We start from the raw sequence: 14,264 nt of genomic DNA, 5'->3' as shown, positions 1-14,264 counted from the left end.
ATTATAAACGTAATTTATTCCACTGGAAAGCACTCTACAACAGTGTGCCAATTAATGTCTATCAGTAATGTTCGTTACAAGGTGTTGGTGAAAATGAAATGGTTGTAATAATTCCACATGTCCTTTGAAGTGCTTGGAACCTTTGCAATGGACAGAGGCACTATTAAGGTACGATCACACGTTGCTACTTTTGCTGCGCAACTTTTGGACTGCAGCTGCAAAAGTTGCGTGTCGTGTTCACACGGAAGCCAAAAGTAGCGCGCTGCATGCTACTTTTTGTGCTGCGCAACCCAAGTGCTGCAAAAGTTGCAACTGGAGGTTGCGAGTCTGTTCACACGCAAGGCGCTACTTTTGCAGCTGCAGTCATGCTGCAGGATTCCATCTCCATGTTGACTTCTCAATATACATTTTGTGGTTATGTTCGCATTATTAAGAAACTCATGCGAAAGCTTACTTATCTATTATTTCCTTTTCTGTCCTAACTAGTATTCAGAAATTGGCATAATTTTTACTATAAAACTATTAAAACGCCCATATACTTAAATGATAACGAACAGCATATTCACAGAATCGATGTTGGCAACCCTCCTGTTTGAAACTACGCTACAAAAAATTAAAATAATGAATTATATCGTCAGAAAGTATGCTCAGACTGTGTTATGTATTTAATAACTGTTACAAATATATTTTTTTTCATCACATCTAACATTAAAATATATCCAAACAATAAAAGTATCATTGGCACATTTGGGTGGCAACACCGGTTGCAACCACAGCAAAAGTTTCAACAAAACCGATATCAAAAATGCTGCGGCTGCAACCCTGAGAACCCTGTTCACACGTCGCTACTTCTAAGCTGCGCGCAATATGAAAAAGTAGCGGGCAGCAGGTTCGGCAGCCGCTACTTTTCGGGTTGCACCATTGTTCACACGTCGCAGTACAAGAGTTGCGCAGATTTTTGTACTGCAGCGCTGCAAAAGTAGCGACGTGTGACCGTACCTTTAGTCACTGTGCAGGAACAGTAAAGACTTTAGAGGCACGACAAACCGACCTCCATGATTTGTCACGGTCTAGTCATCCTTCCACAGCTACGACAGCAAACATGTTGCAGCGTGCTGAAGCTGCCCATCAGAAGGACTCGTATTATACAGGTCTGTGTTGCTATTCCTCCAACTATCTGAATTATACTTACTTCACTTTCACAGATAAGAGTATCATAAGTTTCTTTCTTATATTATGTAACCGTAATTTGCAGCAAATGTATTCACCAGATGAAGAAATGTACAGACATGGACAAATTATTAGACTAAAACGTTTTTCTTGGAAAAACAATATAATTCGTCATATCAACTATCAGTATAATTCACAAAGTCTCTGTTGTTGTAAATATGATTGTTTACATCTTCTGGTATATTTTTCCAATGGTTATGTATATTTTTTCTGGCTATGTTGGTACTAATGGTGTTTTAATTATATACTGCAGAATGTCTGTTCTCCCATGGCCTGCAAGAAGACAGGACATGAATGAAACTGAAAATCTGTAATCTATACTGAAGAAGAAAGTGAACAAAAAGAGGTTTACAACAAAACATGGACTCATTTAAGCACGTCTGATATCTGGCTAAATGATGCTGATATTCAAAGAAAGTGTCAAACTTTGGTTTCCAGCATCCCTGACAAAATCAAGGTGTTAATAAAGGATAACAAAATGTTGTTGTTGTTTTCTAATGCCAGGCGTTTGACAATAAAGTCATTTGACCTCTTGCACTCCAATATTTTTCAAAGATATTATCATGACCAGCCACTGAAGCACAGATTTTGAGGGAGGGTATCTGTCAGATACAGGGGGGAGAGCCATTAATCCTTCCCATTGAAAGCTTTAAGGAACCAACCTGGACAAATACCCAATGTCCTATCCCTACCTTCCCGTGGTGCAGCTGTTAGTAAGCATAATTTTACGAGCTGAACTAAAGGGAGGGGCTACTCATCCATTAGCACTGGTCAGCTTGATGAGTTAATGACTGAATTTGGTATAATTTTCCTCTATTCAATACCTAATTCCCTCTTTACCCTTTCCTATCCAGTCCTCTGACTGAACTCTTACTTTCTCCGACCCCAACGGCATTAGAGCATTCGAGGCCTAGGGGTTCATTTCCTTTTCCTTCCTCCTCTTTCTACTTTCCTGTTCCTAGTGCTGACCTGCTATGGCACTAAAATCGCCCTCCAGTGGCTTAAGGAGGGAAAGCTGGTGATCAACAAGATCTCCCAGCTAGGTCCAATGGTCCCGTCGACCAACAGCAGGTGTGGTCCTCCAGACATTCTGGGGGTTGTGTGAATGAAGTAGCCACCAAAACGTTAAAATATGGTGTTCACTTAAATTGGCTACAACTTGCCATTTAACCACTCCAATATGAAATGAGTACCATTAAGGTAAAATTATCCGGAGGTAAAATAGTCCCCCAATCGGATCTCCGGGCGGGGACTACTTTAATGGTACAGAATCAACTAAACATCTTACAATGGAATGCTGGCAGTATAACATCAGCCAAGAATAAGAAAATGTTCACAAAATATTAGTAACCTCCAGACTCAATTTTCTGTTCATTATATCTGTCCAAAATATATTTTTGTTCATTATTTCAACCGATAAATAAAGCTTCGTTGCACATATAATTAATTAATCTAGTCTAATAATTTGTCCACGTCTGTATTGTTTATTTTGTTGGCAGTAGAGCCACGGTTAGCATTTCTTTCAAGCTGATAACAATTTTGAAGCTTGTTTCGCTATTATATCTGCAGTATCACATCAAGAACACTGCATACTTTGCATTAGAAATAAACTGCATCTGTATGAAAAGTACAGACACACATTCTCTCTGTGAGTGAAAAGAGAGAGATGAACACAGAGTAATACTTACTTACTTACAAATGGCTTTTAAGGAACCTGAAGGTTCATTGCCGCCCTCACATAAGCCCGCCATCGGTCCCTATCCTGTGCAAGATTAATCCAGTCTCTATCATCATATCCCACCTCCCTCAAATCCATTTTAATATTATCCTTCCATCTACGTCTCGGCCTCCCTAAAGGTCTTTTTCCATCTGGTCTCCCAACTAACACTCTATATGCATTTCTGGATTCCCCCATACGTGCTACATGCCCTGCCCATCTCAAACGTCTGGATTTAATGTTCCTAATCATGTCAGGTTAAGAATACAATGCGTGCAGTTCTGCGTTGTGTAACTTTCTCCATTCTCCTGTAACTTCATCCCAGTTAGCCCCAAATATTTTCCTAAGCACCTTATTCTCAAACACCCTTAACCTATGTTCCTCTCTCAGAGTGAGAGTCCAAGTTTCACAACCATACAGAACAACTGGTAATATAACTGTTTTATAAATTCTAACTTTCAGATTTTTGGACAGCAGACTCGATGATAAGAGCTTCTCAATCAAATAATAACATGCATTTCCCATATTTATTCTGTGTTTAATTTCCTCCCGAGGTCATTTATATTTCTTACTGTTGCTCCAAGATATTTGAATTTTTCTACCTCTTCGAAGGATAAATCTCCAATTTTTATATTTCCATTTCGTACAATATTCTGGTCACGAGACATAATCATATACTTTGTCTTTTCGGGATTTACTTCCAAACCGATCGCTTTACTTGCTTCAAGTAAAATTTCCGTGTTTTCCCTAATCATTTGTGGATTTTCTCCTAACATATTTACGTCATCCACATAGACAAGAAGCTGATGTAACCCGTTCAATTCCAAACCCTGCCTGTTATCCTGAACTTTCCTAATGGCATATTCTAAAGCGAAGTTAAAAAATAAAGGTGATAGTGCATCTCCCTGCTTTAGCCCGCAGTGAATTGGAAAAACATCAGATAGAAACTGACCTATACGGATTCTGCTGTATGTTTCACTGTGACACATTTTAATTAATCGAACTAGTTTCTTGGGAATACCAAATTCAATAAGAATATCATATAATACTTCCCTCTTAACCGAGTCATATGCCTTTTTGAAATCTATGAATAACTGATGTACTGTACCCTTATACGAGTACTCCCATTTTTTCTCCAATATCTGTCGAATACAAAAAATCTGATCAATAGTCGATCTATTACGCCGAAAACCGCACTGATGATCCCCATTAATTTCATCTACATATGTAGTTAATCTTCTCAAAAGAATATTGGATAAAATTTTGTACGACGTCAACAAAAGTGATATTCCTCGAAAGTTACCACAGTTGCTATTCCGAGGCTTATTGTAGGGATTCGTAACAAGCTGTTTTTTACGGTGATGAGTTGTTAGCCCTTCGCCCAACCCCTAAGCTGGAGGACCACCCCTTATCGGCTGTCCACGACTGCTTATTCAATATATTCGCAGCTACCCTCCATATCTGGAGGCCGTCTCCTCTATCCGCAACCTGAGGACGCGCCATGCCGTGGTGATAGGGACTCACAATACATGAGGACACAGAGTAATAATAATAATAATAATAATAATAATAATATAATAAAGATTAAATAAATACATACTTCCCCACTATGTTCTTTTGTAAACTGTTTTTGGTTTGAGTTCACTTGGTCCTTTAATTGATCACAGCTGTTTCGAATTTCTTCATATTTACGGACAAGTTCTCTATTCTCTGCTTCTTCAGCCTGAAGTTTGTCTTGTAATTCTTGCAACTTCGATTGCATCTATGAAAAAAGAAACATATATCCCTTTAAAACATAAAGACTAACTCCAAATTGATACACTACTGAAGTAGTCAAGTATTATTGTGACAATGTGCACCATTATATTTCTTGATTGGAAAACAAAACACATAATGCCTATGACATCCATATAAAATCAAAACGAACCACTTCAATCTGGAAAATACCGTATTTTCTCGAATATCCGTGCCCTCTTTGAATAAACTGCGCACCCACTTTTGAAAGGGAGGGAGGAAACTATCAACAAATGAGGAGTAGAGGGAAAAACAATCGAAAGTCACAATTTTTTTAAACAATTAAATTCTAAGCAATATCAAATATATCTCATCTCAATGCCGAGGTACACAGGTTAAATTAATAGTTAATAATGGTTATGTATAAAATAAGTAATATAACAAGTATTCATTAAAACACAAAAATATTATATCAACTGATAATCATAGCTATTTAAACAGTAGCACTAAATTCTCTGCAATAAAGATTAGGTAAATTACAAGCCAAGATTATTAAGAAAAACAAACTGCTAAGGACACGCCAACTGCCAAACACAAAGCTGCAATAATAAGCAATGTGACGCAATATTGGAAGATTACAGTGAATGTGAATAAATAAAAAGAAACTGCGTGGACGGAAATTGGCTGAAAAAGAAAACCACTTTAGACATGGTCGTAAACATTAAAAAAAATGAGAAGTGTCTTGCATCTACAATCTACTTCAATACGTACTACATATTTTCATATTATATTATTCACTCTATAACAATAAAATTCTGAGATAACTCAAATAATTAAAGTTAAAAAGCTTTAAACGAAAGTATATGTTTTGAACGAAGTTCAAATCTTCTATTAACGTTACTTAAATTAATTCACTTAAATCAAGAATAAAAATAAACAAATCCTAATACCCCCCCCCCCCAAAAATAATCAGCATAGACCTACGAACCATGTCAATCCTTAGTGCATGTTCTATAAGGCAACCTCATTCCCCATCATGGGATGGCAGGAAATAGAGACGAGAAGAGGCAAGGGAGAGATAGTGTAAAGGGGCGAGGGGAAAAGGGGGAGGAAATGGAGAGGGAGAGGGATGATGGGAGAGAGAAAGCTTTTGAAGACACGTGATCTGCATCTTTAACAGAAAATAAATGGGAGTGATTTTAATACTGTATATTATATCATCATTTTATAGTATTTTACTGTATGAAACAATCTCATTCCTTTTAGTGAAGTTCACATGTCTTTACACTAGCCCTTAATAAATTGACTTTTAAATGCTGAACATCAAGAAAATCTTCCCCATTGCTTAGAAGCAATTACCGGATACAGATGGGTGGAAGAAAAATGTTGTTGTTGTTTTCTAATGCCAGGCATTTGACAATAAAGTCATTTTACCTCTTGCACTCCAATATTTTTCAAAGATATTGTCATGGTCAGCCACTGAAGCACAGATTTTGAGGTGTTCTGAATCCATTTCTTGTAAGAAAAATGTGATCACCCCAAAATTACCTTTTCGGTAATACGAATGTTTAAAACACGTATCTTCGTTAAAATCATGAAAATATATTTTTCTCTATAAACTATGTACTGTATAATGGAAAAGAAAATTTCAGTATGGTGGAATGATACTAACATTACAAAGCATGACAATAATACATTACTTCCTACTGTAACCTTCTACTGACAATAAAAGCATACAAAGTACAGTAAGCATAACGTTTCTGACAGATACTGACGTTTAGTAATGACAAGCCCACACCAAAGTCAACACAACATCAATGCATATCCCAGGTATACAGTGCATGCATGCAATGGCAAATGGCTTCAATATAGGTGGAGATGGGATAAACCCATGTATACTTATATCACCCATATAGGCTTACTGTGCCACCTCTAAAATTTAATTTTGAAGCGAGTGAGAAATGACTCCTAAATTTTAGGTAATTGATTAACTAGCGGACTTACTCGTGTTAATTATGTAAGTTTGTGCGGCTTACAACTGTTTCGGTGCTTCATCACATCATCCTCAGAGCCTACTAGATCTCGGTGTCATCTCGAACTTCTCTGCCTGTTATGTAGGTGCGTTAGATTGTTGAAAGGTGTTGAAAAGTGGAGTCAAATAGTGTGTGTGTACTGAAATTGATCTGTGTGTTGAGAATTTGTTCGGGGTGTGTTTGTATATTTCGTATTGTTCTAGTGTGTTGAGTTTTTGGTTCTTGGGTTGTATGTGTAGGATTTCCATGTCCGCATTTATGTTATTGTATGTATGGTTAGCATTGGTTATGTGTTCCACGTATGTAGATGTATTGTGTCCTCTGGTTATTGCTTTAATGTGTTCTCTGTAGCATGTTTGGAATGATCTGCCTGTCTGTCCAATGTAGAATTTGTCGCAACTATTACATGTGAGTTTGTATACACCTGTGTGGTTGTATTTATTTGTTTGTGTTTTTTTTGTGTGTTGAGATGTATTTGTAGTGTGTTTTCTGTTCTGTATGCTATGTTGTATTTCTGCTTTCTGAATGAAGATGCGATCTTACGTGTGCTTTTGTTTTCATATGTTAGTGTGATGTATTTCTTGTGTTCTTGTGTTTGTGTTGTTTTTTGCGTGTTTTTGTGTTAAGTTTTTGTTTTGTCTTTCTTATGATGTTGTCTATTATGTTTGGATTGTAACCGTTTTCTTGTGCTATGTATTTGATTGTGTTCACTTCTTCATTGTAGTGTTGTTGGCTCATGGGTATGTTGAGTAATCTGTGTACCATTGTCCTGAATGCAGCTTGTTTGTGTTGTATGGGGTGGTTAGATGTGTTGTGTATGTGTGTGGTGGTGGTGGTTGGTTTTCTGTATATTTTGAAGGTGTGTTCGTTTGTCAATTTTTGTTATGGTGATGTCTAGGAAATTTATGGAGTTGTTGTTTTCAAGTTCTAGTGTGTATTGAAGTTTTGGGTGTAATTTGTTTATGTATTGGTGTAGTTTGTATATTTGTCTTTCATTTCCTTTGTATAGTATGAGTATGTCGTCTACGTATCTGTGCCAGTATATTATGTTGTCTGCATATTTGTTGTGTTCATTGTTGAGTATGTATGTTTGTTCTATGTTGTGTAAAAATATCTCTGCTAGTATGCTTGATATGGGTGATCCCATTGGCAATCCTTCTGTTTGGGTTTAGTATTTTTGCCTGTGACCCTCTCATTCAGGGGGGCTCTATTTACTTGCTACAAATCTATGACATGGATCTTCCAAGTTCACTTCCCTGCCCTTTGAAAATAAGTATTTTAATGATTTTAATAGTTCCTGAACATCCATAGCCCTCTGCGGCTTTTGAACCCACACAAACCCACCAATAACTACTGCATGCTATAATATTATAAAATTTTTAAATGTGATAATATTTTGTGAAGTCCACAAGAGGCTATTTAAAGTTGGTGAGATGATACAGAAAGAGTAGGGCAATTATAAAATCAGACTGTCTAGAGAAAACTAAATTGGTAAATGAAAATTTATGTCCTCTATACATTTCACAGGATCTGCAACAGACAAACGAGGGAAAGCTTTCTTTCAAAGGAGCAGCAGTTTTTAATTTTAAGATTATCAAAACACGAAATTCTGAGCATTTAAGGTGAATACAACAATTTTTACCCTTTCCTTTAGTTTTTAATCTCTCGAAATGGCTTGTAATTCTTAGCATTTATATGACATGGCAACATGTGTCAATGTTAAACAAGATTGAACACAATACTCTTTTAAATTTCAATGTATAAATAAACTTACAGATATTAAAATTTAAGTTGTATCATAAGTAATAACAGCATTAAAAGAAGGTAAATGATCTCGTGAGAATTAGTAAATTTCTCTACCAATTATAGTTGAAGATAGTTTATGATTTATAATGGTTAATGAAAGATAGATAGTATATTTACAATAGTTGGTATGGAGAAATAAAGAAATGCATCTAAAATGTAACACGCAAATATAGAATACAAAAAAAGATAATTAATACAGTTTAATGACATATCAAGCAAAAATGTCATATTTAACTGTATAACTGAGATGTGTTTTGAGATTTACTTCCAGCAAACAATAACAAATATACAATATCATATTATGCAATAGTGAATGCCAATCAATTCTGGAGAAGAAACATATAATGAAAAATTTTGAGGTTGTAATAACTGCTATGACAATTAATGTCAAGTAAGTCTCTAAATTATAACAATTTATATGGGTGATCCAGCCAGCAATCAACCCCTACACAGTACTGGCAGTACAATTAGTAATACTGGTATTAATATTCAATCAATACATAATTCAGTTGTTGCATTATGATTCCACTTCAGCTCTATATTCAGGTAGGCTGAGTGTAAATAATTAAGAAATAGCTTATAGACCTACTTCGTATGAAACATGCATGTGGCAAATGGACAGAAATATATTATAAATTTTAATGAATTTCTTTTGTGTTTAGATTTTTATCAAAATGTCCAAGAAAGGAAATCGCAGGGTAGCAACTTCTCCAAGAAAGAACGAGTTTGTAAGAATTTTAAGTAGAGTATATATTTCAAAGTGGTATTCTGTTTTCGGAATTCGTACTAATCATTTCACGTGATCAAACTGAATACATTTCTAGGTTAGGTCTCATGAATCATAAACTGTTTAGTCAAAGCAAAGAATTTCACGTTGCCAGACAAAATATATTTTAATATTAGATCATACTAATCCTAGTTACCAACATAATGTGAGAGAAATCCAGGAAGAAAATATACTATTTCATAAATTATTGACCCATTTAGAAAACACCTCGCAACATAAAGATGAGATGTGATAAATAAGCAAACATTTTTATTGTTAATACTATATTATTATTATTATTATTATTATTATTATTTCAGTACGTAGCATTGTGATACCTTCTTTGGTGATATCTGATATTAGTTGGCAACACTGAAGAGACAACCAAATTAGACTTTTAGGAATTACATTTACGTGAACCTCACTATAAAATGAAATTACAATGAGTGATGCCAAAAATGTCACGAACAAGAGGATTGACACTCTTAACATGTAGGCTACTGTACTTGTTTAGTTGGGGTAAGTACACATATACCAAAATACCTATATTTAATAGTTTGTTGCATAATAGGTTGATGATGCATTGTATTAGCACTGCCATCATGTATAGCTTTCTTGCTGACCACATACAGTGCATGACAGATTCAACTGCTGACTGGATTTCGTAGTATGTAGTTAGATTTAAGCATAAAAATCGAAAGATTACACTTTTTAATTTCTTTTTGTCATAATGAGATACGAAATTGAAGACACCGAAGTAAGGAAGTAGATTTTTTTCAAGCTATATACAATAAAACATCTTTATCAACTTGAAATGCTTCATAAAATGAACAATATAATAAAAATGAAGTCTTGCTTTCAAATGTAAAAAAAAAAAAAAAAGTATATTTTAATTCTATTATTAAGTTTTCAGATGTTCCTCATCAAGTTATTTTCTTTCACCTTCATTAAAGATTAAAAATAACCACCCACTTGCATGCATTGTAATCCTTTCAACGACCATACCTAAAGCCCGTATCATATGATGTAAGAAAGAAAGCAGCAGATGTTGGGAAAACTGCAATGAAAACACACACTACCATACCTCACTCACGATGCACGGGAGAGATTTTTCAATACAGCTAAAGGCAAACTCCACTCCACATACCTCTGATGCAGCCTGCAGGAGAGAGAGAGATAGCTACCATGTTTACGAGCCGTACCATCGCAACACTTTACCAAAAAGTATCCCACATGCTTAAAGTGCTAAAGGAAAATACGTAAACATAATCTAAAAGAAAAAGATCACAGGAGGTTTCAGTATATTTAAGAGCTTTACCAAGAAAATAAATAAAAATTAACTATTCCTTTACATAGCATGATAAAGTATACTCAAATGCCAATTGAACTAATAATACACAATACTTATTTACAATTTAGTTTTTCTACTCATTAAAAAATTGTAGAACAGAGCAAGAAACGGAAGAGAATTACAGAAATACAAGGTCTCCTACTGCATATGTAATTTGTGGCAAAAATTACATTTAATATGTTCATTTTTTGATACAAAATATATTAATAGCAATTCAATAAACTATAGTACAATTTTAAACTTGGACTCTCACTTTGAGAGAGGAACAGAGGTTAAGGGTGTTTGAGAATAAGGTTCTTAGGAAAATATTTGGAGCTAAGAGGGGTGAAGTTACACAATGCAGAACTGCACGCACTGTATTCTTCACCTGACATAATTAGGAACATTAAATCCAGACGTTTGAGATGGGCAGGGCATGTAGCACGTATGGGCGAATCCAGAAATGCATATAGAGTGTTAGTTGGGAGGCCGGAGGAAAAAATACCTTTGGGGAGGCCGTGACGTATATGGGAGGATAATATTAAAATGGATTTGAGGGAAGTGGGATATGATGACAGAGAGTGGATTAATCTTGCACAGGATAGGGACCGATGGCGGGCTTATGTGAGGGTGGCAATGAACCTCCGAGTTCCTTAAAAGCCATTTGTAAGTAAGCAAGTTAATAGTACAATTTTAACAAAGTCTACAACCATAGCAAGTCTCTAATCTTCTGTGATATTCGTTGCATTTGCCTAAGACAGGCTATAGCTTTTTCACATATTTTTAAAATTTAAATCGTATTATCTTATACCACGTAACTCATCTAAAAATTTTCTGCAGACCTTGTGAATGAAATGTAACAAATATATGGTTTCAAGCTTACTTACTTACTTACTTACAAATGGCTTTTAAGGAACCCGAAGGTTCATTGCCGCCCTCACATAAGCCCGCCATCGGTCCCTATCCTGTGCAAGATTAAGCCAGTTCTATCATCATACCCCACCTCCCTCAAATCCAGTTTAATATTATCCTCCCATCTACGTCTCGGCCTCCCTAAAGGTCTTTTTCCCTCCGGTCTCCCAACTAACACTCTATATGCATTTCTGGATTCGCCCATACGTGCTACATGCCCTGCCCATCTCAAACGTCTAGATTTCAAGTTCCTAATTATGTCAGGTGAAGAATACAATGTGTGCAGTTCTGTGTTGTGTAACTTTCTCCATTCTCCTGTAACTTCATCCCGCTTAGCCCCAAATATTTTCCTAAGCACCTTATTCTCAAACACCCTTAACCTATGTTCCTCTCTCAGAGTGAGAGTCCAAGTTTCACAGCCATATAGAAGAACCGGTAATATAACTGTTTTATAAATTCTAACTTTCAGATTCAAGCTTATGTTTGCCAAAATTCTAACTTTCTCAAGTTGGATATTTTATAATGAAATGAAAGTGAGATTTAACAGTTAAAAGAAAAAACCTGAAAGCATTGCACTTCTATGACACATAAGACAAGTATTCACGTACCTACTGTGTACAAATTACAGAGATTTATTGTTGTTAGTATTATAATAATACTGCCATCACTGGAGTCAGGTAATGCCATCCCTAAATAAATATTAAGAGTCGTTCTATGGAATATGAAATTAGTAAAAATTACTGTATTAAGGGAGATAATTTGCAAAAGATTTTAGTAATTTAAATATTAGTATGTTACATTATTACATAGAATATAACTATCCGGCAAAGATCTTCCACATTTTGTGTTACTTCCTTATGTTGTTGAACTTGTCCACTTGTCTTTTTTTTCTGTTATACCCAAATATTTGTATACAAGTAACCTGAATAAGATCTTATGCAAACCTTAAATGGCGAGAACTTAATGCAAATAATCAAAAGCACAAACACCAAAACTGAATACTAACAGATTTGCTGAAATTTCTTAATTTCTTCGTATGTTTGTAATACATCCAAGCAAAGTTCCATACAAACGCATTCACATGCACTATCCCATGCACCAAACTCTTAAAACATAATATGATACATTTTATTCAATTAAATTGGCACTTCTATAAAACTCGGAAGTAAAATTCTTAATCCTACTTATTAATAAAATGCTTAATGAGCAATTCGTCATTCGACATGTCTCAATTTACTGTATAATAACAGAGGTAAGTTGAAAGATAAAAGATATTCAATGTTTCCCACACAGACGAATGAAAACATTTGACATAGACAAACATCACTTCCTACAATGTAAAGAACTTCATTGCAGATCCTCTGGTATATATGGATATTATATCTGACCTAGTTATGAGATGCATATAGATTAAATAAATATATCGAAGTTTCACGTTTTATAAACTGACGCATGTTAATAAAACTTTTTTTTTTCTAGCCCTACTAAAACTTTCACAAGAAACATGTAATGTTATTCTAAAGTAAGTTCTCTTTCAAATGGCCATAACTTTGGCAAAAATTTTTAGATTCTGCAAAAAATAAAAACACAAATTTGTTCGTAAAGAAATGAAAGTTCATTGTAACTAGAAGAAGAAAAAAAAAGACGACCACCACCATATTGTTCAAAAAGACATTTTTGTTCTTCTAGATTATAAACAGCATTAGTAAATGCATTCCTATACAATGTTTTCAGTGGCATCAGATATTGATCATTTCAGTTCCCCATGAGTAGTAGGTCTATACCCTTTCTTTGAGGTAACCCCATAACCAGTAGTCAGCCGGATTTATGTCTGGTGACCTAGAAGGCCAAATGTGAGGAAAATATCTACTAATTACACACTCACCAAATGTGTTGCTTAATAGTGTTTTTACGGTACTGTGTACGAGGCCTGTCTAAAAAGTATCTGACCTTAAATTTTCCCGCGCAAAGTAGTGATTCTAAGGCGGCACCACTGTGCATGGTGGAAGGAGGAACCGTAATGCGCATGCTTGAATTTTTTCACCGCATTCACTTGTGCCAGTCACTGGCTGGTGGTCGCCAAGTAAGGTGCTGTTCTAAGTGTTTGTCGGATTTAGTTTTCTCGCAAGATGACTGAACGAATTGAGCAAAGATACTGCATCAAATTTTGTCAAAAGCTTGGTGATTCTCAAAGTCAAACAATTCGTAAGATTCAGCAGGTGTTTGGGAAAGATGCGATGGGTGTAACACAAATTAAGGAGTGGTTCAACCGATTCAAAGATGGCCGCACATCAGCGGAGAGTGAGCAGCATTGTGGCAGGCCCCAAACTGCTCGGAGTGCAGCTGTTGTTGAGAGGGTGCGAAATTTGGTGATGGCAGATCGTCGTTTGACCGTGCGGGAGATTGCCGAAGAGGTTGGAGTGAGTAAAGATTCTGCACATGCAATTTTGCGTGATGATTTGAACATGAACCGAGTGGCTGCGAAATTCGTGCCCAAGTTGTCCCCGGAACAAAAAGACCTCCGTCGTGACGTTGCACAGGACCTTCTGGACACAGTCAACACTGATCCTGGGTTTCTGAAGACCGTGATAACTTGAAATGAGTCATGGGTGTACGGGTACGACCCAGAAACAAAAAGACAGTCGTCACAATGGAAGCATCCCGAGTCTCCAAGGCCGATGAAAGCGCGGCAGGTGCGAAGCAAAATCAAAGTGATGCTGACTGTTTTCTTTGATG

General features: G+C 35.9%; 1 protein-coding gene across 10 annotated transcripts in view; it reads right to left on the bottom strand.

Moving 5' to 3' along the window:
* LOC138692649 (ribosome-binding protein 1-like) overlaps positions 1–14,264 on the bottom strand; it is a 163,455-nt gene that overhangs the window by 27,650 nt on the left and 121,541 nt on the right. For 9 of the 10 annotated variants that reach the window (XM_069815735.1, XM_069815738.1, XM_069815741.1 and 6 more), the window contains 2 exons: positions 10,371–10,445; positions 4,548–4,709 (listed from right to left, as the gene is read on the bottom strand). In XM_069815735.1, the coding sequence (XP_069671836.1) occupies positions 4,548–4,709; positions 10,371–10,445 (237 nt within the window). The remainder of the gene's footprint in view (positions 1–4,547; positions 4,710–10,370; positions 10,446–14,264) is intronic. The other variant, XM_069815740.1, reaches the window with a different exon arrangement.

This window comes from Periplaneta americana, chromosome 17 (assembly GCF_040183065.1).
Source record: "Periplaneta americana isolate PAMFEO1 chromosome 17, P.americana_PAMFEO1_priV1, whole genome shotgun sequence".
Lineage (NCBI taxonomy): Eukaryota > Metazoa > Arthropoda > Insecta > Blattodea > Blattidae > Periplaneta > Periplaneta americana.
This window is presented reverse-complemented; position numbering and strand designations above follow the sequence as displayed.